This window comes from Agelaius tricolor, unplaced genomic scaffold, assembly GCF_023055355.1.
Source record: "Agelaius tricolor isolate 1412-34295 unplaced genomic scaffold, bAgeTri1.0.p SCAF_55, whole genome shotgun sequence".
Lineage (NCBI taxonomy): Eukaryota > Metazoa > Chordata > Aves > Passeriformes > Icteridae > Agelaius > Agelaius tricolor.
This window is the reverse complement of record NW_027269315.1, coordinates 595747-618309: the sequence shown is the minus strand read 5'-3', so window position 1 is coordinate 618309 and position 22563 is coordinate 595747. Positions and strand designations below refer to the sequence as shown.

The window sequence follows — 22563 nt, the reverse complement described above, 5'->3', positions numbered from 1 at the left end:
CCTTCCTTCCTTCCTTCCTTCCGCCACTTCCGCCACTTCCGCCACTTCCGCCACTTCCTTCCTTCCGCCACTTCCTTCCGCCACTTCCTTCCGCCACTTCCTTCCTTCCGCCACTTCCTTCCGCCACTTCCTTCCTTCCTTCCGCCACTTCCTTCCTTCCGCCACTTCCTTCCGCCACTTCCTTCCTTCCGCCACTTCCTTCCGCCACTTTCTTCCGCCACTTCCTTCCGCCACTTCCTTCCGCCACTTCCTTCCGCCACTTCCTTCCGCCACTTCCTTCCTTCCGCCACTTCCTTCCGCCACTTCCTTCCTTCCGCCACTTCCTTCCTTCCGCCACTTCCTTCCTTCCGCCACTTCCTTCCGCCACTTCCTTCCTTCCGCCACTTCCTTCCTTCCGCCACTTCCTTCCGCCACTTCCTTCCTTCCCCCACTTCCTTCCTTCCGCCACTTCCGCCACTTCCGCCACTTCCTTCCTCCTTCCCTTCTTTCCCTTCCTCCCTTCTTTCCCTTCCCTCCCAAATCCATCCAGATTCCACCTGGGGGGGTCAACGGGTCTGAGCAGCCCAGCCCTACAGGGAGGGTCTCAAGCCCCCCCAGACCTGAGACGCCCAGGAGGGAACACGATCTGCTCCCCCCTCTGCCCCCCCAGGGGCTCCCACCACCTCCAGCTCCCTCCCTAAATCCCGCCCGTCTTATCAGGAAGGAATTTCCAGAGATAACCCTGGAAGGGGGGGTAGGGTAGGTCCCAGACCCTGCAGGACACTGCCCCAGACCCCCAAGACCACCCAAGGAGCAGTGGGGACCCCCTAAGGCCTTGACGGCCCCAGCTGAGCCCCCCCTCGCCATCAGATGGGGACACTGAGGCACGGAGGGACACGGGGGGAACACGGGGTGGCCGTGAGGTGACGGGGGGATGGGGGACGTTATGGGCATGGGGGGGACTCAGGGGGACACGGGAGGACACGAGGAGTGGACACTGGGGGATAGCGGGTGACACACAAGGGACACACTGGGGGGATGTGTGGGGACACCGGGGGCTCACAGGGACATGGGGGACATTTGGGGCAAGTGGGAGGGGGAACACGGCGGGGCGGGGGGACACGGGTGGGACACGTCACCCACCCGGAACGCCCGGAATGTTCCTGATAAGGCCCAGGGTGGGAGCAGCCCCGACACCCCCGCCCCTCCCCCATGCCCTTCAGGGGGTCCCAGGGGGTCCCCAAAGAGGGACGAGGCCACTGCACCCTGGGCGGGACCCCCTGGGACCCTCGGGTCCGGCACCTCAGGGACCCCGCGGGGAAAATGGAGACAAAAGAAGGGAAACGGGGCAAAAAGGGGGAGAAGGGGGAGACGGGGCAGAACAGGATAAAATTGAGCATAAGTGGGGGAAAATGGGGAAAAATTGGGCAGGAATGGGGCAAAACAAAGGGAATGGAAGGGAAGGAATGGGGCAAAGCGGAGAAAAACATGGGTGAAAAGGGAAATTGGAGGAAAAGGGGAAGGACAAAATGGGCAGAAACGGCAAAAAAAAATGGGGTGGAAACCAGCAAAACTGGACAGAGATGGGGCAAAATCAGGCAACAAGGGATAAATGGGACATGAATGGGATAAAACAGGGCAAGATCAGGCAAAAAGGGTTAAAGTGGGACTAGAATGGGATAAAATGACAAAATAGGGCAAAAACTAGTAAAATGGGACAGGAATGGGGTAAGACAGCAAAATGAGGCAAAACAGCAAAATGGGAAGATTTTGCATAAATGGAGTAAAATGAAGCAAAAAGACAGGAATGGAGGAAATGGGGAAAATGAGAAATGGGCAAAAATAGGACAAAAGAGATAAAGCAAGGCAGGGATGGCTCAAAAGTGGGCAAAAATGAGTAAACGGGATATGAACAGGCTAAAATAGGACAAAATGGGGCAAAATGGGGAAAACAGAGCAGAACAGGCCAGGAATAGGGTAAAACAGGGGGTCTCAGTCAGGCAGGGGCTGCAGCAGTGCAAAGATTAGTAGGGTGATGTGGGGCTGGCTATGGTGACCTGAAAAGGTGTGGGGCTGACCCTGCCCCACATCCCACAGTTCTGGGGCCGAGTCCTATTCCTTCGTTCCCCACCCCACAGTTATGGGGTCGATGCCATCATTCTGAACACACATCACAAATCCTGGGTCAGATACCCATCCCTCCAACCCTCATCCTACAAGTTCTGGGGCTGATTCCTTTCCCTCTGTCCCCCACCCCACAGTTCTGGGTCATACCCCTTTCCACCCACCCTGCACCCCACAAGTTTTGGGGTTGATTCCCTTTCCCTTGCCCTGCATTTCCCATTTCTGGGTCAGACTCCCAAACCTCTGCCTCACATCCCACGAGTTTTGGGGCTGATTATTTTCCCTCACACCCCACTCCTCAGGTTTTGGGGCCGGTCTCCGCAGGAACAAAGCCCTGGGCCGGCTCCAGCCGCACCTTCCCTTCCCGGGAGCGAGGCCGTGGGGAGGTGCCGCGGGGCCGCTCCCGGCTATAAATCCCGGCCAGAATTCCCGCCCGGAATTCCATCCGTGCGTCCGTCCGTGCTACTCTCGGGCTCCCGCCGTCGTGCCGCCGTCCCCATGAGCTTCTCCCGCCGCACCGTCTATTCCAGCTCCGTCCGTTCCGGCGGGATCGGGACCCTCGGGACCCCCGGGATCGCCCCCGGCCGCCGCTTCGCCCCCCTGGGCAGCGCCGCGAGCGTGTACGCGGGGGCGGGGGGCGCGGGGTCCCGGATCTCCGTCACCCGCACCCTGAGCAGCGCCGGGGGCGCCTTTGGGGCCGGTTATGGGGCCGGTTATGGGGCCGGCCTGGGGGGCAGCCTCCTCCTGGGGGGCTCCGGGACCGTGGCCAACGAGAAGGAGGCGATGCAGGACCTCAACGACCGCCTGGCCACGTACCTGGAGCAGGTGCGGAGACTGGAGCGGGAGAACCGGCGCCTGGAGACCCAAATCCGGGAGTTTATGGCCCAAAAGGGACCCAGCGCCCACGACTGGAGCCCCCAGTGGGAGCTGATAGAGGAGCTACGGGACAAGGTGGGCGCGCGGGGGGGTTGGGGTTAAACATTAACTGGGGAGGGAGAGGGAAAGAGCTGAACTTTGTATCTGTGGAAGGTCTGTACGTCCCTGGGAGGGCGTAGGGGGGCTTGGGGAGGTCTGTAAGTCCCGTGGGTGGGGGGCTCGGGGGGGGGGGGGGGTCTCCCCACGGGGGGAGCGAAGGACGTGACCAAGGCCACCGTGGTGGGGCAGTGTCGAAGGAGTCCCCCCTCCATTCTTACTCCGATTTTTGGGTAAATTAGACCCCCCCGGTGTCCCCAAAGCCCCTCCTGGAGCCTCCTCAAGGTGACCGGCACCCCTCCCCCCCCACACACACCTAGGCGCCCCCGCCCCGCCCCCACCCTGGGCTATCGCAGCTTTTCCGGGGCGAGGCCCTGCAGGGAAGGGGGGCCGGGGAAGTCACCCTGCCACAGCGACGGTGACACGTGTCCCTGTGTCCCTGCGTCCCTGTGAGTGTCCCTGTGTCTGCGTGTCCATGTGTCCATACCCCCCATATCCATGTGTTCACCTGTGTCTGTGTCTCCGTGTCTGTGTGTGTCCACCTGTGTCCCCTCATGTCCGTGTGTCCCTCCACACATCCCCCATCCGTGCACCCCCATGTCCACGTCCCCCTGTCTATGTCTCCCCATGCCCCTCCCCATGAGTCCCCATTTCCCCGTGTCCACTCGTGTCCGTGTCCCCATGCCCATGTGTCCATCTGTCCCTGCATGTCTGTGTGCCCCCATGTCCGTGTGTCCCCTGTATCCACGGGTGTCCTCGTGTCCCCATCCCAGATCCTGGAGAGCACAGTGGAGAATGCACGCACTGTGCTGCAGATTGACAACGCTCGGCTGGCGGCTGATGACTTCCGGGTCAAGTGAGGGAGGGATACTGGGGATACTGGGGATACTGGGAGTAAATGAGGATGGGAACATGGCAGGAGTGACACGGGAATGAGGATGGAGCGAGAATGGGGATGGAAATGGGGGTGGGAATATGATGGAAAAGAGGGTGGAGATGGGGTGGAAATAGGGGTGGGAATGGGGATGGGGTGGAAATGGAGTTGGAAACAAGGTGGGAATGGAGATGGGAATGGGGGTGGGATTGGGTAGGAATGGGGATGAAGATGGAGGGGGGATGAGGGTGAGGATGGGGGTGTGAATGGGGATGAGGATGGGGACGAGATGGGGATGAAGACAAGGACAAGGATGGAAACAGGGGGATGGGAATGGGGATAAGGATGGTGAGGGAGATGGGATGGAGACCAGCATGGAAACAGGAGTGGGAATGGGAATAGGGTGGAAATGGATGGAGATGTGGATGGGGATGGGGACTAGGGAGAGAACAGGTGGCAATGGGAGTGAGGATGAGGATGGGATGGGGACTGAATGGGGATGGGTGGGAAGGAAGTGGGTACAGGGATTGGAATGGGGTGGAGATGGGACAGGGAGTGCACAAGGACAAGGATGGAAATAGGAGTGGTAATGGAGACTGGATGTGGACAGGGACAGGGATGGGCTGAGGATGGAAATCAGGATAAGGACAAGGTCAAAGATGGAAACAGGAGTGGGAATGGGGATGGGAAACTGGATGGGAATAGGGAAAAGAACAGGATGGGGACAGCTGTAGGTTAGAGTTGGGATGAGACAGGAATGGGAACATGGATGGAGACAGGGATGGGACAGAACTGGAGATGAGGATGAGGAATAGGATGAGAGAGGAATGGGAACGGGAACAGGGGATAAAAATGGGGATGAAGACAAGGAGAAGGATGAGAATGAGAATGGGAACAGGTACCAAGATAGGATGAGTGGAGGTGGCAGAGGAGATGAGACAGGGATAAGAACATGGATGGAGACAGTGATGGGATGAGGTCAGGTGGGGCTGGAGATGGAAATGAGGTGAGGGTGGGACAAGGAGATGGGATGGAATTGAAAATAGAGATGAGGACAAGGATGGGAAGAGAAATGGAGAAGGAAATGAGGATGATGGGAATGGGATGGGGATGGGACAGGGATGGGGAGAAGGATGTGTTGGGGATAGAAACGGGGCTGAGGATGATGGGGATTGAACGAGGATGAGGAAAAGGCTGTGTTGGGTTGGGGATGGAAATGGGGCTGATGATGGGGGTGGGGGACAAGGATACATCAGGGACAGAAACAAGGACAAAGTAAAGAACGGGCACAAGGCTGGCTCAGCTCTGTGTCCCACCCTGGCTCTCCATTCCTGCGGCGTGTCCAGGTTCGAGGCAGAGCTGGCCATCCGCCTGTCTGTGGACAGCGACATCGCCGGGCTGCGCAAGGTCCTGGACGACACCAACATGACGCGGCTGCAGCTCGAGGGGGACATCGAGGCCCTGCGTGAGGAGCTGATCCTGCTGCGCAAGGACCATGACCTGGTGGGTCCAGAGGACTTGGGGGGCTCGGGAGGGGCTGTGGGACCCCAAACTGACCCATGCTGCCTCCAGGAAGTGCAGGACCTGCGGGCGCAGGCCTCGCAGTCAGCGCTGACGGTGGAGGTGGACGCTCCGCAGTCACAGGATTTAGGGAAGGTCCTGGGAGAGCTGCGGGCTCAGTATGATGCCCTGGCCCAGAAAAATCTGGAGGACCTGGAGAAGCAGTGGGGGCAGCAGGTAAGGAACCCTAAAAAACCTGAAATCCCACCCAAAACCAGCCCCAAAACGATCCTGGGGGAGCAGTGCATCCAGGACAATGGTCCTGGAGGACCTGAAGAAGCAGAGGGGGTGAGAGTTGGAGACCCCAAACCCCCACCAGTCCACATCCAAGGGTCCCCAATGACACTCCATAGGGGTGTCCCCAATGGGAGGCCACTGGGGGGGTCCCAAAAAAGGGGAAACCCCTTTTGGGGGGTGTCCCCAGGGTAGCATGGGAGGTCCCCAAAGAAGCCCCACAAAGCCAGGGGGAAGAGGGGTGGCACACCCAGGAGGGACCTGGGTGGACACTCGTGACATTTTCAGTGGCAGCCCTGGGGTGAACTGCTCCAGGAGGTTCCTGGTCCACCCTTGGGGACACTTTTGGGATGGCCTCTGTCCAAGGTGCAAGTTTGGAGCCCCTCCTAGGGCACCCCCACAGTGTGGGACCCCCATTAGGGTCCCATGCCTGAGTCTGGCTCTTCTTGGGATGGTCTCACTCCCCCACCTCCCCTCCAGGACTTGGGGTGCTCCTGATGGGTGGCACCAAGGCTGCTGCCCCCCAGACCCCAAGGTTGTCCCCAGGCCCCCCTAGACCCCTCCTTTCCCTCCCAGATCACAGAGACCACCCTGGAGGTGACGCAGAGCACGAAGGACCTGGACGTGGCACGAGGCACTGTTGGGGCCCTGCGTCGCTCACTGCAAACCCTCGAGATTGACCTTGAGGCCCTGCGCAACCAGGTACCCCAAAATTCTCCAAACTCCCCCAAAAAACCCCAACCCGCCCCCCAAATCCCTCAACTCACAGCCTCACATTCCCAACTCCCCCTCCAAAAAACCTAGCTCCCCTTAATCCATGGCTCCAGAGCCCCAAAACCCCTCCAACCCCCAACCCATAACTCCAGCCACACAAAGGCCATTTTTGAAGTCTTGACCCCCTCCACCGACCCCAAACCCTCTGAATTCCCCAGAACTCGGGGCTGGAGGTGGCACTGCCTGAGCCTGAGGCTCAGGGCATGGTGAACCCCCATAAGATGCCCTAATCCTCCCCTGATCCCCCCCAGAACACAGGTTTGGGGTCTGCATCAACCAATGCTCAGGGTAAACCCCCAGGATTTGGGGTGAACCCCTGCAAAACCCCTACATTCCCCTGAATGTGGGTCTGGAGTCACTGGCTGAGCCCAAGGTGACTCACCCCCCCATTTTCTTGGTGCAGATCCTCCAATCCCCCCATTTTAGGGGTTCTGGCTGCCCCAAAACCCCCTAATTCCCCCACGAACACCCCATAACACAGATTTAGAGGCTGCCGTTGTCGAGGCTGAGGCTCAGATCAAAGTGAACTCCCCCAAAACCGCGTTAACCCCCCAATCCCTCCAGAACTTGGGTCTGGAGGCGGCGCTGGCCGAGGCTGAAGCTCGGGATGAACTCGGGGTGCTGAGTCCCCCGAACCCCCCTAATCGCCCGGGTTCCCCCAGAACGCGGGTCTGGAGGCGGCGCTGGCCGAGGCCGAGGCGCGGGCCGGGGCTCACCTGGCGCAGGTGCAGCTCCAGGTGAGCGCGGCCGAGGCAGAGCTGCGGGACGTGCGGGCGCAGCTCCAGCGGCAGAACGAGCAGCACCGGGAGCTGCTCGGCCTCAAGGACCGGCTCGAGGCGGAGATCGCTACATATCGGCAGCTGCTGGAGGGCGACGACGGCTTCAGGTTAACAGAGGGGGGGGAACTGGGGAAGGGATTGGGTACGGGGGGGTTCAGCTGGGGGGAAGGAATTTAGATAGCGCCGAGGGGGAAGTTCAGGTGGGAGGGGAAGTTCAGGTACGGGGGCGTGAGTTCAGGTCAGGGGAGGTTCAGGTGAGGGGGAGGAGTTCAGGAGGGTTCAGGTGAGAGGGAAGTTCAGGTATGAGAGGGTTTGGGGGGGAGTTTGGTGGAGAGGGAAGGAATCCAGGTACGGGGTGTTAGAAGTTCAGGTGAGGGGGGAATTTGGAGGTATAGTTCAGATATGGGTGGTTTGGGTGAGAAGGGGAAGGAAGGCAGGTACAGGGGGTGGGAGTTCAAATCAGAGGGGAGTTCACGTACAGGGGCTCAGGTGAAGGGGAGGAATTCAGGTTTTGGGGGAAGGTGAGCAAACAGAGCTCAGGTGAGGAAGTTTGGGGGGTGAGTTCAGGTATAAGGGCTCGGGGGGGAAAATTCAGAGGGATGGAAATTGAGGTGAGGGGGAAATGGAGACAGAGGGGGGAGTATATGGGCTGGGAAGGGGATGGAAAAGGATAATTCCAGGAATTGAGTGTCCAGGTGCTGTCCCTGGCATGGGGAGGGGACACCCAGGGCAGATGAGACCCCTGTGATGAGGTGTCCAGGTCCCACCAGTTATAAGATTTTGGGGACAGCCAGGGGACAGCAGTGACATCCAGGGGGATGATCCCAGGAGATCATGTATCCCAGGTCTGTCCTTCAGACAGGATGGCCTGGGGATGGGGACAATGGTGACATCAGAGGGGATGAGCCCCAGGTGTCCCAGTGTCCGGGTCCCAGCAGTTACAAGATCTTGGGAACAGCCAGGGGACAAGGGTGACACCCAGAGGGGACAATCTCCAGGGTGCTGGGACACCCCAGCCCATCCCACTGGACATGCCATCTCCGTCACCTGTTGGGTGACACTGAGGGGAGGACACTACCAGCATGGGGAGGGGACCCCTGGGTGCCCCCACCGCTAACCACCCCCCCCACAGCCTGAGGGATGCCCTGGACAAGGAGACCACGGCCACCACGGCAGGGACAGGGCCCACCAAGCGCGTGATCACCGAGACCAGGGAGGTGAAGGTCCGCACGTACTGAGGGGGTCACGGGGGATCCCTGGCCCCCAAAACCCGGGGGGGTCCCCGAGCTCCCCCCAGATCCAAATAAAGTGCTGATTCCTATGAATAGGAGATGGGATGTGTTGGTGTGTCCTTCCGGAGGGGGAAAACGGGGGTGGGGACATGGGGCTGAGACCGGGAGGAAACTGAGGCACGGGGTGTGCGGAGCTGTCGGGGGAGGGATGGATTCCTGTACCCCCTCCTTGTCACCATCCCGACAACGACCCCCGGTCGCCCATGCCCCCCCGGGACGCCCCTTTTGCCCCCTGCTCATGTCGGTGTCCCTGGGGGCATCGACCTCCCAGAACCAGCCGGGAGGACCCCAAAATGTCCCTGTCCCAGCCGGCCCCGGGATCAGCCCCGAGCTCCGGGCGCCGTCCTGTCCTGAACCGCTCCCGGGGGGACACGGGGGGAACGGGAGCGGGGATCCCTGTGCGGTACCCGAGGGTCCCGGTGCAGTGCTCGGGTGTCCCGGTGCGGTGCTCGGGGGTCCCGGTGCGGTGCTCGGGGGTCCCGGTGCGGTGATCAGGGGTCCCGGTGCGGTGCTCGGGGGTCGCGGGCATCCTCGTGCCGAGGAGTCCCGGCGTCGGGAGTTCCTCGGGCGTCGGTGCCCGGGGATCCCGGCGCAGATGCCTGGGAGTGTCAGTGGCCGGGGGTGGCGGTGTCCGGGAGTCCCCGGGGTGTCAGCAGACCGGGGGTGTTGGTGCGCAGAGGATGACGTGCCCGGGGATGCCGGGACTGGGGGGTCTCGGGGCGCTGCCACGGGTGTCGGTGTGCGGGGCATCGCGGTGCCTGGGGCTGTCGGTGTGGGTGGGAGCCTGTATGCGGGGCTCCTGCTGTCGGGGCTCCCAGAGACCGGGAATCCCGGGGGTGTCAGTGCCGAGGGGTCCCAGTGTCCCGGGCTCCGGGGAGTGACGGGGTCGGCGCGTCTCGGTGTCCGGGGTGTCGGTGCTCGGGAGTTCCGAGCACCCCCGGTGGTGCCTGGGGCGCCGGGAGCTGTCGGTGTCGGCCGATGCCCGGGGGTGTCAGTGCCGGGGGTCCCGGCGGTCCCTCCCCCTCCGGCCCCACCCCCGCAGAACCAGCCGGCCCCAGGCCCCGCCCCCGGCCCAGACCACGCCCCCGAACTTCGCCCCGCCCCCTGACAGGGCGCGACGCTCGTGGTCACGTGACGCCGCCATCCGGGTCCTTTGCCTTCTCTGCCTCGTCCCAACATGGCGGCCCCAGGTGAGCGCTGCGCCGCGGGCCCGGGCCCCGCCGGCCCGCGTGGAGCTCCGCGGGCACTGATCGCGGCACCGATGGCGGTCCCGGGGCTGCTCCGAGCACCGTCGCTTCCGGAGATGGTGCTGGGGGGGAGGCGGTGGCGGGAAAAGCGGGGGAAGCGGCGGGAAAACCGAACCCCCCCCCCTTCCTCCTCCGCCGCGTCCCCTCAAGGCGGGCGCGCGCCCTTCCTCCCCCCTCCCGCCGCTTCCCATTGGCGGGGGTGCGCGCGCGGCCTGTGATTGACGTGCGCGCGCCGGGCCCCCCAACACCCCCCCCGTCTCCCATTGGCGGGGGCGCGCGCGCCCGGCCGGTGATTGACGTGCGTGCGCCCAGCCAGTGATTGACGTGCGCGCGCCGGGCGCGGCCCGGCGCGCGCGCGCGGAAGGGGGGGAGGGGGCGACGCGCCCACGTGGCCGCGAACGGGGGGGGTCGGAGGGGCCCCGGTACCGGGAGTTTGGGGGGAGAGGTGGGATCAGGCTCCCCCCCTCCATTTGCCCGCAGGGGCTTCACCGGGACCCCCTTCCCGGGCCCGCGGTGCCCTTGAGGCTCCTCGGGGTCAATTACGAGGGAGGCGGGGCAGGATGTGACCCCTTCCAGCCTCTTCAGGGGTCGGTCCCGGCGTGGGGGGGCACACCAGACGCCCCCCAGTTCCAACCCGGCTCTCCCCTCCATTCCCGATCCCGCAGCATCTCCCGGGGTCCCCGTCTCTGCTTGTAGAGGGAGGTGGGGTCCCGGTACTGGGGTGAGCACGGGGGGGTTGGAAGGTGCCCCCACCCCACCTGGATCCATCCCTGTCCCGGCTTTCCCTGGGCCTCAGGTGCTTCCCGCATTCCCAGCAGTGTCCCATGCTAGTTTCCTGCGGGAGGTGGGGTCACCCTGGGGCAGCTCTGAGCACCTTGGCGCTCCTGCATCCCAGGCTGGGATTCCCATAGGAGTCCAGGAATGGCCCCACACTTCCCTGAAATCCATAGTGCAGAGGGAAGGGATGGACTGGGAGAAGATGGAGCCATCCCGAGGGTCTCACACACCACCACCCCCTCCCAGTTCCCATGGGAAAACACCGGTGGTGATGGTTCTCTCCATGCTGGATTTCCATGGAATAACGCATTTCCAGGCCATTCTATGAGCAATCCGACCTCCATCCTTTTTATCCTCGTTAAAGCCCTTTGGTTGATTCATTAATTATTATTATCTCTGGTCAGGGATATCTGACTAGAAGCTCTGCCCATCCAAAAATTCATGATCTCTCCTTAAAAAAAATAGGGGAATATTTTTCCAAGCCTTTCTCTTTCATGTCCTTGAAACCCATCAGTTTTGCTCCCCCTGGGACCACTATTGACGTCCCCAAAATCTGATGGGGGAAGGAGGTGACTCCACCATTTCTCTGGGGCTCCAACCCCCCTGGCTCCACCCAGAGGGATTTTTCCTGGCAAATGCAGCAGTTTTTGCCAGGAAAGGTCCCAGATTCAGCGACAGAGCCACATGAGGGCAGCAGTTCCTCCCAGAGGGAGGGAATTGTAAATCCAAAGCCACCTTCCAGGAAATACCCAGGTTTTCCAGGAGGGTCACAGCTTGTGCCTGGGTGTGTCCCCACAGGGGGTGGGATGGGGACAATGTTTCCAGTGGGAATAACAAATAAAGGGGGCTGGGGGGTGGCTCCTGGCCCCTGGTATGTCCCCTCCCAGTGGCTCCTGTCCAATTCTGGTGTCCCCTGTCCCAGTCTGGAACCCCATCCACCCCTGTGTCTCCTGTCCCTATCCTGGGTCCTCATGTCCAGCTCCTCGTATCCCATCCCATGTCCCATCTTGTGTTCTATTCTGTCACTTCCTGTCCCCTCTTGGCTCCTCCTGTGCTGCCTCCTGTCCCATCCCAGTTCCTCATGTTCCATCCTGGTGCCCCACATCCGTTCCTGGTTCCTTCTGTCCCGTCCTGGTGGCTCCTGTCCCACCCTGATGCCCTCATGGCACATCCCAGCACCTCGTGTCTCTCAGTGCCATATTCCATGCAAGTGCCTGTGTCCCATCCTGTGTCCCCTCCTGGTGCCTTCTGTCCCATCTCAGTACCTCATGTCCCATTTGTGTCCCATCCTGGTGCCTCATGTCCCATCCCACTGACTGCTGTCACATCTTGGTGGCTTCTGTCCTCTCTCAACTCCTTGTGTCCTATCCTGACACCTCCTGTCTCCTCTTGACTCCTCCTGTCCCATCCCAGTGGCTGCTGTCCCATCCTGGTGCTCTGTGTTCCATCCTAGCACTTCCTATCTCATCCTGGTGCCTTGTGTCCCATCTCATGTCCCCTCCTGGCACCTCATGTCCCATCCCAGTGGCTTCTGTCCTGTTCCAGCTCATCCCATCCCATCCCATCCTCATCATCCCATGTCCCCATCTGTCACCTTGTGTCCCATCCCAGGGCCTCCTGTCCCATCCTGGTGCTCCATGTCCTCCTGTACCGTTTCCTCCTGGCTCCCGCTGTCCTGTCTCATGTCCCTTCCCAGTGGCTCCTGTCCCATCCCAGCTCCTCCCATTCCATCCCAATGTCCCGTGTCCCATCCTGTCACCTTGTACTCCATCCCAAGGCCTCGTGTCCCACCCTGGTGTCTTCTGTCCCATCCCATTGTCTCGTGTCCTATATCCTGGTGCTTCACGTTCCATGTCAGCTCCTCGTGTCCCATATCCCATCCCTGTGCCTTATGTCCCACCCTGCTGTCCCCACTCCCATTATTCCAGTGTCCTGTGTCCCACCCCAGTGTCCCCAGTCCCTCTGCCCCCGCCCTGTTCCTGTCCCTGCTCTCATGCCACCTATTCTGACTCTCCTTCCCTCCCATTCCCACCCATTCCTGCTCTCATTCCCTCCTGTCCCAGCTCTCATTCCCACACATTTCTGCTCCCATTCCCGCTCTGATTCCATTCTCATTCCCTCTCTGTCCTGCCCATCCCCACTCCCATTCCCACCATTTCCATTCTCATTCCCTCTCTGTCCTGCCCATCCCCACTCCCATTCCCACCATTTCCATTCTCATTCCCTCTCTGTCCTGCCATTCCCACTCTCATTCCCACCCTTTCCCTGTTCAGTTCCCCCCATCCCCACTCCTGTTCCCGCTCTGATCCACGTCTCTGCTTGCTCCTGCAGCGGCAGCGAAGAAGAAGCCAAAGAAGGGGAAGACGCTGACGCTCACGGATTTCCTGGCTGAGGATGGGGGGGGCGGGGGCGGCCCCACCTACATCCCCAAACCTGTGAGCTGGGCCGACGAGACCGACGACCTGGAAGGTGAGCGTGGCATTCCTGGAGCCGGGATGGCATTCCCAGCCCTGGGGTTGGCATTCCCAGCCCCCAGAGCCAGGATGGCATTCCTGGAGCCAAGATGGCATTCCCAGCCCTGGGGTTGGCATTCCCAGCCCCCAGAGCCAGGATGGCATTCCTGGAGCCAAGATGGCATTCCCAGCCCCCAGAGCACCATCCCCAGGGCTAGGATGGCATTCCCAGCTCTGGGGTTAGCATTCCCAGCCCCCAGAGCCAGGATGGCATTCTTGGAGCCAGGATGAGAATGGTATTCCTGGAGCCAGGATGGCATTCCTGGAACCAGGATGAGGATGGCATTCCTGGAACCGAGACAGCATTCCCAGCTCTGGGACTTACATTCCCAGCCCCGAGAGCAGCATCCCCAGAGCCAGGATGGCATTCCTAGAGCCAGGACGAGGATGGCATTCCTGGAGCCAGGACAACATTCCCACCTCTGGGATTTACATTCCCAGCCCCCAGAGCAGCATTTCTGGAGCCAGGATAGCATTTTTAGTCCCCAGAGTGGCATTTTCAGCTCTGTGATTGGCATTCCCAGTCCTAGAAGCAGTATTCCCAGAGCTGGAACAGCATTCTCAATCCCTGGACACCATTCTGAGCTCTGAGGTTGGCATTCCCAGCTTCCAGACTGTCATTCCCAGGTCCTGGAACGTAATTCCTGCCTTCCAGATTGGAAGGCTCCAGGATTGGCATTCCTAGCTGCCAGTGGCATCCATAACTGGAAAAATCCACTGGCTATTCAGTTTTTGGGGAAAAATGAAGCTGGGAGAGCCGTGCAAGTTTTCCTTAGGGATGGGACTCAGTGTCCAGCCAAGTGGGGGAGCAGCAGTGGGATATTGAGGTTTTGGGGACCGGATTCACCAGAGCTTCCCACTGAGCCAGGCTGGAATCCAAGCTGGAATGAATCCTGGAAAGCCACTCATGGGATTGTCTGTCCCTGCCTTGGGTGCTCTGGATGGCTTCAGGGCACCTTTTCCGTGGATTTACCAGTTGCCTCTGGGTGCCTCTGGATGACTCCGGTTTCTTCCCAGTGCCTCTGGTTGCTTCCAGCTGCCTCCATCTGGGTGGGCTGTGGGATGATTTGCTGCCTCCAGCTGACCTGGCCAGCTCAGGATGGCCCCAGTTGGCCCCAGTCAGCTCCAGCTGGCTCTGGCCGTGTGTCTGTGCCCACATCCCGGGTTTCTCTGCAGTCTCCACCACGTGGCACAGCAATGACGACGACGTTTACCGGGCGCCTCCGATCGACCGCTCCATCCTTCCCACGGCCCCGCGCGCTGCCCGCGAGCCCAACATCGACAGAAGCCGCCTCCCCAAATCCCCTCCGTACACGGCATTCCTGGGAAACCTGCCCTACGATGTCACGGAAGAGTCCATCAAGGATTTCTTCCGAGGACTTAATGTGAGTGACATTCCAGAGGGCAGAAATGCTGCTCTCTCTCTATTGGGCACCCGTATTCCATTGCCATGGGGCGTTTTCCTGGGATGTGGGTGTCTGTAGGTTGATCCTGAGAGAATCCCTTGATTCCCCAGCCATGGATCAGCCATTCCCGCTCTTCCAGTGGGATTGAGGAGCCTCCAGTGGGGGGGTTTCCCTGTGGAATCGGGTGGAGGTTAGACTGGGGGGTGGGGCAGGGTAGGGCAGCTCGTTTGCTCCCAGGTGGAAAGAAAACAGCATCAGGAAGCTCATGGATCACACAGAGGTGTTGAAAACCACAAATTGGGAAAAACCAAGTTTATTCCCATTTGAACCTATCCTGTTTTTCCCTCTCCAGCTCTGTACCTGACCTTGGCCTTCCTCATTCCTTTTCCCTATTTCTTGGCATTTGTCATTCTTTAAATATAATTCCATGGACGTGTTGTGGATTCTCCTTTGGTCCAAGCAAGATCCTGGCTTTGCAAGAGGTTTCCCATCAGGAAATCCACCCCAGAAAAATCTAAGGGATGCTTTGGGGACCCCATGACCCCCTAAGATGTCATTTAGGAATGTGGCTCCTGACATTTCTCAGGGCTCCGATCAGTAATGAGCAAGGAGCTCCCACACTTTGGGAGCCAAAATCTAGGAAAAGGAGGTTGTGGGCTACCCTGTGTCCACGTGGGACTTGTGCTGGACACATCCGGGGCTGGTTTTCCACTGGAATGAGCTTTGAGATGGCTCCTGCTTCCCTGAGCCCGGGCAGGAGCCTGCAGAGCATACCTGGCCCTTCCCATTGTTCCCAGTGCAGCTGCCAGAGCTGGGATTCTCTTCCCAGTCCCTCAATCCAAAGATGTTGGAACGTTCTGCAGTGTTTAGGGTGGGACCCCTGTCTTCCTCCTCGTGCACGAGGAGCCCCCTCAATCCCTCGATATCCATGAGTTGCTCCATCCCAGATCCTGCCACCCTTCCGCATTCCCCTTTTGGAAGCCAAGATCCTGAGGTGAGCTTCCCTGCCTTCCCTCCCTTCGCAGATCAGCGCCGTGCGGCTCCCACGGGAACCCACCAATCCCGAGAGGTTGAAAGGTTTCGGATACGCGGAATTCGAGGATATCGATTCCCTGTTCCAGGCCCTGAGCCTCAATGAAGAGGTGAGTCCAATCCCAGCTTCCAAGAGCACATCTCAGGGCCTAAAGGGGCTCCAAGGACCTGGGGAAGGGTTTGGACATGGGACTGGAGTTGGTGGGAAAAGGGCAAATGGCTTCCAGCTGGAAGAGAGGAGGGTCAGGTGGGATATGGGGAGGGAAGTCCCAGCCCAGCACTCACTTCCCATTGTTGTTCCCAGTCTTTAGGAAACAGAAGGATACGAGTGGATGTGGCAGATCAAGCTCAGGATAAAGGTGAGTGTCCAGCCGAGGACATGGATCAGGCAGGGTAGGGATTCAGGGAGAGTGGCCAAGGGCCCAGCCCTGACCCTGCCCTGTTTCCTTCCTTTCCTTTTAATCTTCATTCCCTTTCCCACTCCTTTTGCCTCCCCTTGTCCCTGGCTGTGTCCCTGGCTGCCAGCAGACCGGGATGATCGCTGCTTCGGCAGAGACCGAGATCGCTTCCGGGACTCAGAGCGGTTCGAGAGCGACTGGCGCGCGCGTCCGGCTGCTCCCGATGCCTTCGATGACTTCCCCCCACGCCGGAGCGACGATGGATTCGGGGACAGTGAGTGAAGAGAATGGGCCCAGCATTCCAGGCACTCCCTCCTTCCCCTGTGTCCTGGCAGCTAGCATTGTCCCAAGATCTAGGGGCAGCTGACACTGCTCTGCCTGAGATTAGGAACCACCTGAGCTCATTCCCACCCTGAGTTTGTTCATTTCCATTTGGAGCTCAGTCCCACCCTGAGCTTGTTCATTCCCCATTTGGAGCTCATTTGTTCTCAGCTCTCATTCCAACTCCAAGCTCATTCATTCCCAAAACTCTTCATTCCTACCTGAGCTCATTCCCAGTTTGTAAGGATGAATGGGGCCTCCTCCTTTCCCACATGGAGCACTGGGATTTTCCTCCTTCCTCGTGGAATCTGTGCCTATCCCAGTAAAACCCCATCCTGCTTCCAGGATATCGTGATCGCTATGACGACCGGTATCGGGACGGGCCACGGCGGGACATGGATCGTGGTTTTGGGAGCCGGGATCGCTACGACGACCGCAGCAGGGATTACGACCGAGGTGGGAATTCCCAAGGGTTTTCATGGGCAGAGAGAGTGGGACCGAGACCCCCCCCCATGGCCAGCGAGTAACTGGAAATCCCCCAAATTCCCAAACTGTTGTCACTGGGAATCTGGGCTGCATTATCCCTAGTGACTCTCAGATGATCCATCTCCTTCCCCAGGCTACGATTCCCGAATAGGCAGCGGCCGGAGAGCCTTTGGAAGCGGGTACCGCCGGGACGATGACTACCGTGGCTATGAGGATCGTTATGACCGGCGGGATGACCGGATGGATCGGTGGAATTCCCGGGATGATTACGGCCGGGATGACTTCCGCCGTGAGGACAGAGGTGGGGTGGGACTAGGGCCGTTCCTTTGGGAATGGTGGGATATGATGGGAATGATCCCGTGGAAAAGGTGGGAGCAATAGGGAGTGGTCCCTTGGGAATGGTGGGATATGATGGGAATGATCCCTTGGGAAAGAAGGGATGGGGGGAGAAGGGTCTCTTGAGAAAGGCAGGATGGTACAGGAATGATCCCCATGGAAAGGTGGGAAGGACACAGAATGGTTCCTCAGGAAAGGTGGATTAGGATGGAAATGTTCCCATGAAAAAGTGAAAGAGAATGGGAATGATCCCTTGGGAAGGGTGGGCTGGGGAAGGGGATGATTCCTTGGGAATGGCGGGATGGGACAGGGATTATGCTGTCAGTCTCAGCACTGTTGCAGGTGGGATCAATGCCCACCTGGATCTCCTGGCTCGTTCCCAGGTCCCACCCAGAGACCGAAGCTCAACCTGAAGCCCCGGAGTGCTCCCAAGGAAGAGGAAACTTCAGCAGCTCCCGCTGCCCAGTCCAGCCGGGCTGCTTCCATCTTCGGGGGGGCCAAGCCTGTGGATACAGCAGCTCGGGAGCGGGAGGTGGAGGAACGGCTCCAGAAGGAGCAGGAAAAACTCCAGCGGCAGCTGGAGGACGACAAGAGGATCGACAGACGGCCCCGGGAAAGGTGGGAATGCTGCCTTGGGAAAGAGGGAATGGGATGGGGATGGTCACTTGGGAAAGGTGGGAAGGGCTGGGAGTGGTCTTTTGGGAAACATGGGATGGGTAAGGAACGATCACTTAGTAGTGATGGGATGGACAAAGAATGATTTGTCACCCAAAAGGTGAGGGGATATGGAATGGTCTCTTGGGAAAGGGGGTATTGGCTAGGAATGATCCAGTGGCAAAGCGAGGGATGGGCATGGAATGATCCCCACGGAGGGGTGGGATGGAATGGAAATGATCCCTCAGGAGATTGGGGCTGATCCCCACAGAGAGATGGGAGGGACAGGGAATGGTCCCCAGGGAAAAGCGGGATGGGTGGCAGTGATCCTTGGGAGTGGTTCGGGTGGGATGGCATTCATCCTATGGGAAAGGTGGGATGGGGCAGCCCTTTCCCAGTCCCCTGATCCTATTTCCACCCTATCCCAGGCATCCAAGCTGGCGAAGCGAGGAGAACCAGGAGCGATCCCGGACAGGCAGTGAATCCTCCCAGAGTGGCCCCGCGGGACCCCCGGGAACGTCCACGGGCTCTGGCCCCACCGGCCGGAGTGAGTCGGGGTCCGGGGCAGCCGCAGCGTCCCAGCCCGGGGCGGCCAGCAGCTGCCACACGGGTTTGTGTCCCCCCAGCCACACGGAGGAGGGAGAGCGAGAAATCCCTGGAAAATGAGCCCCTAGGAAAAGAGGAGGAGCCACCCTCACCGCCCCCCAAATCCCGGGAGGAGAAGCCAAAGGTGATGCCAGCACCGCCTCCCAAGGAAAACGCCTGGATGAAGCGGAGCAGCCAGAACCCCCCCGGCAATTCCCAGAGCTCTGACTCGGAGCAAGCCTCCCCAACCAGGTGAGTGTCCCAGGAAGGAGTGGCCTGGGGGGTGCTTTTCCAGCCCTAATCATTCCATGGGTCCCTGCTTTTCCCTAGTGGAGGACCCCAAGGGCCAGGAGTAGGGGACCCTGACATTCCCAGGGATGATCCTGTAGTGCATCTCAACATTTCTGTTGCCTATCCCAACCTTTCTAAGGCCCATCCCAACACCCCTTTATCACAGACATGTTCCTGTGCACCATCCCAGTGTTCCTGTGGCCCACTCCATGGAGTCACTGGCACATCCCAACATTCCTGTGGCCTGGGGATGCTTCTGCCACACATCCCAATATTACCGAGCCCCATCCCCATGTTCTGTGGCACATCCCAACATTCCTGCAGCCCCTGGAGACTCTTCTGCTCATCCCAACCTTCCTGGGTTCCATCCCAGCATTCTTGTGCCCAATCCCAACTTTCCTGTGGCTCAGGGATGTTCCTGTGCCCCATCCCAACATTCCCAGGAATTCCCTGTGGACAGACCATTCTAATACTCCTGTCCTCCACCCCAGCATTCCCAGGCCCTATCCCAACATTCCCATGCCCCATTCCCCCATGTCCCTTGATTGGGGCCATTCCAGGGACCCCCCCTGATGCCCCTCCCCCCTTTTCTGTCTCCCCAGTGGGGGCCCCTCTGGCCCCACCCCCCCCTGGAGATGATGCGGGCCCCCCCAGGACCACCCAGAGGAGAGGTGAGAATGGGAGGAGGGGATTGGGAAGGCTTGGGATGGGTTTTGGGGATTTGGGGAAGTCTTGGGAGCACTTGGGGGGCTCAGAAGGTGTTTAGGGGGGCTTTGGGGGATTTTAGGGGAGCTCAGGGGGGCGTGGCAGGGGGCTCGGGGGGAGGTTGGTATCAGGGGATCTGGGAGGGTTGAGGCATTTTGTGGGGGTTTTAAAGGGGGTTGGGGGGTTCCAGGGATGTTGAGGCCTTGCTGGGAGGCTCAGGAGGGCTTGGGGAGCTCAGGGGATTCTGGGGGCTGTGACCCCCCCACCCTTTCCCAACAGAGGAACTGAAGCCTGAAGGGGGTCGGGAGAGCAGCTCCAAGGGCCGGAGCTGCAGCCGTGGCCCCGCAGGAATGGGGGACCCTGAAAGGTGAGACACCCCCACACCCCCCCCCCCAAAACCCCCTCAGGAACCGGGAAACCCCCCCAGGCACATGGAATTTCCTGGGAATTGACCTCTGACCTCTGCTCCTCAGGAGGGACCCCCGGAAGGAGCACGAGCCAAAGAAACTGGAGGAGAACCCCCTCTCTGTAAGGATCCAGGGGGACCCAGAGAAGGGGGAGGGACCCCCCTCAAATCCCGGGTTTGGGGGGTTTTGAGGAATTTCACCATAACTGATGCCCCATGCCTCCAGTTACCAGCAGGGGCTGTGACCCCTCTTGGAGGTGACTGAACCCCCAGGGGACTTCGACCTCTCAAATCTCATTTTTTGGGGTATTTTGGGAATTTTCTGCTTTACTGTCCCCCTCCCTCTGCCCACCCCCACAGTTCAGCCTTGGGCAGTCTGAAACCCCTTTGGAGGAGGCTGTGAACTCCCCTTTTTGGGGTGCATGACCCCCTGGGGGTCTTCACCCCATTCAAATCTTGGTTTTTTGCGGGCTTGGGGATTTTTTTTTTCACCAATGACCCCCCTGGCCCTCCCAGCTCAACCACCCCAGCAGTTTTGGATTTCTCTGGCCCCTTTTGGGAGGCTGTGACCCCCTGGTTTTGGGATGTGTGAGTCCCTGGGGATCTTTATTCCTCTCAAATCCCATTTTTGGGAATTTTTCCTGGTTTTTCCTGCAGTTCAGCCATGCCAGCAAATATGCCGCGCTCTCCATGGATGGGGAGGATGAAGGTGATGATGAAGAAGGAGCTGAGTAAAAGCTTCCTCCCCCTCCTCCTCCTCAGCTGCCGTGGGAACCTCCGGAGATTCCCAAAAATCCCAACCTTGATCCAGGCGAGACGGAAATAAAGCCTAAAACTCATCAATTCCCTCAGCTTCTTAAATCCCGAAAAAAACCCACCATGAATGAACGGGAATCACCCCAAAATCAGCACAGGGGGCGGGAGGGGTAATTCCAAGAGTTTTCTCGAAAGAAAAGCCCCCCTCTCTGTGTTTTCCATGGAATAAGGGGTGAGGAAGAGCTGGCCTTCCTCCCACCCCCTCCTCACTGGAGCCCCTCCAAAACAGGGATTGGGAGGGATCCAACTCCCCAATCCCCCCTCCTGGGATCTCCCTCTGCCTCCCATTTTCCTCACCTCTGGAATGTTGATTTCCCCCTAGACACCTTCATCATCCTCCTGCTCACAGGTGCCCCCCAATTCCCCCACCCAATTTTTGGGATGCAAACCCTGCCCTTTACACAGGAAAACCTGGATTTCCACCCCAGAACCTCAAGATACTCTGAGATTTTGGGATTTGGGGTGGGCTGTAAAAATGTGTAAAAAGAACCTTCCCAGAGGTTTTGGGAGGTCCTGGGGGAGTTTTGGGGTTCTCCCCCAGGCTGGGGGCTGTTTGTCTTCTCCAATAAAATGAGCTGAAAAAGATCAGAAAGGCCCCAAATCCTTCTGCCCTTCTCCTCCCCACCTTGGAGGGGAGCGGGGCAATTCCCAAAGCCCCCCAGGGGGAATTTCCTGTCCTGACATTGGTCTTCCTTTCTCTGGGCTTCCTTTTTCCTTCTTGCATCCTTCTCTTCCCTCATTCCATCTTTCCTCCTCCTTCCTCATCCTTCTTCATTCCTTCTTTCTTCCTGCCTTTCCTCCTCCTTCATCCTCCTCCTTCCTTCCATCCTCTCTAGCTCTTCCCCCCTTTCCTCTTCCACTTCCTTATTTATTCCTCCTCTCCATCATTCCATCTCCCGTTTCCCCTTCAACTTCCTCTTTCCACCTCATTTTCTTCCTCCTCTTTCCTTCTTTTTCCTTCCTCCTTCACTTTTCTCCTCCTTCCATCTTCTTCCTCCTCATCCCTGATTCTTCATCCTCTTCCTCCTCCTTTTTCATTTTTACTCCTTCACCTTCATCCTGATCCTTCCTTCTCTGCGTCCTTCCATTCCTCCTCCGCCCCCGTTAATTAACGGTAATTAACTGGGGGCACGGGCCCAGCACCGAGCCCCGGGATGCCGCCCCCCCCCCCCCCCCCCCACCCTTCCTCTTTCCCGGCTCTTCCCAACCGCTGGAATGCTGGAGCCGCCTCCCCACCGCTGGAATGCGGCCCCCCCCGCGGCGGCTCCGGCCCCACAAAGGGGGGTCTGTCCTGGCCGGGACGGGGGCGGGGGGAGGACCCCAGGGGCCGGGAGAATGGGATCCTGCCAACCCCAGCCGGGCTGGGACCTGATCGGGCCCCTCAATCCCGTCTGCACCTCGAAAACCTCAAACCCAAATCCTCTTCTTGCACCCCCAAAAGCCCCTCCCCAATTCCCCTCCTGAACCCCAATCCCCTCCCTGCACCCCAACGCCCCCTGCACAATAACCCGCACCCGAAACCGGCCTTGCACCCCAAAACCCTCTTTGCACCCTATTTCCTCTCTCCCTTCAATAACCCCCACCCCAACGGCCCCCAAAACCCCTGTACACCAATTCCTCCCCTTGAAACGAGCTCCCCCCGCAGGGGCCTCGCAAGGGAGGGGTTTGGGGTCCCTGCAGCCCCTGGGGAGCCCATCCCGAGACTCCGTGGGGTCCCTTGAGCCCCTCCGAACCAACATCCCCCGGCCGGAGTTTGGGAGTCCCGTGTGCTGAGGATCCCCTTTCCCACCTAATCTGGGGGTTCCGTGGGGGGGTCTCAGCCTCCCCTTTCTCCTTGACTTTGGGGGTCCCCATGGGGTGGGTCTAGCCCCCCCTTACCCCCCGAGTTTGGGGGTCCCGGGGGCCCGCGGGGGCGGGTTAACGGGGAGGACGGTAGGAGGAGGAGGAGGAGGATGAAGAGGAGAGGGCGGGGGCAGCGCCAGGAAGGTGCCGGGGGGGGCTC

At 59.7% G+C, this 22563-nt stretch overlaps 2 protein-coding genes across 2 annotated transcripts; both read left to right on the top strand.

Annotated features, from left to right (window-relative positions):
* Positions 1-2601: 2601 nt before the first annotated feature.
* Positions 2602-8534, top strand: KRT18 (keratin 18). The gene is made up of 7 exons (XM_071456004.1): positions 2602-3054; positions 3849-3931; positions 5296-5452; positions 5522-5686; positions 6320-6445; positions 7180-7403; positions 8429-8534. The coding sequence occupies exons 1-7, from the start codon at positions 2602-2604 to the stop codon at positions 8532-8534; spliced, it is 1314 nt and encodes a 437-aa protein (XP_071312105.1).
* A 1138-nt stretch (positions 8535-9672) lies between these two features.
* Positions 9673-20584, top strand: EIF4B (eukaryotic translation initiation factor 4B). Its single transcript, XM_071455990.1, is given in 16 exon segments — positions 9673-9778; positions 12944-13081; positions 14302-14510; positions 15557-15673; positions 15868-15922; positions 16092-16235; positions 16628-16738; positions 16902-17069; positions 17488-17722; positions 18187-18305; positions 18385-18595; positions 19237-19258; positions 19260-19305; positions 19619-19706; positions 19813-19867; positions 20403-20584. Coding segments are annotated over 16 exon segments (1809 nt in total). The 5' UTR covers positions 9673-9765; the 3' UTR covers positions 20481-20584.
* Positions 20585-22563: the final 1979 nt, after the last annotated feature.

Coding starts and splice junctions, on each gene's coding strand:
- KRT18 (XM_071456004.1), top strand. CDS start 2,602: ATGAGCTTCTCCCGCCGCACCGTCTATTCCAGCTCCGTCCGTTCCGGC. Junction 3,055..3,848: donor TAGAGGAGCTACGGGACAAG/GTGGGCGCGCGG, acceptor TCCCCATCCCAG/ATCCTGGAGAGCACAGTGGA. Junction 3,932..5,295: donor GCTGATGACTTCCGGGTCAA/GTGAGGGAGGGA, acceptor CGGCGTGTCCAG/GTTCGAGGCAGAGCTGGCCA.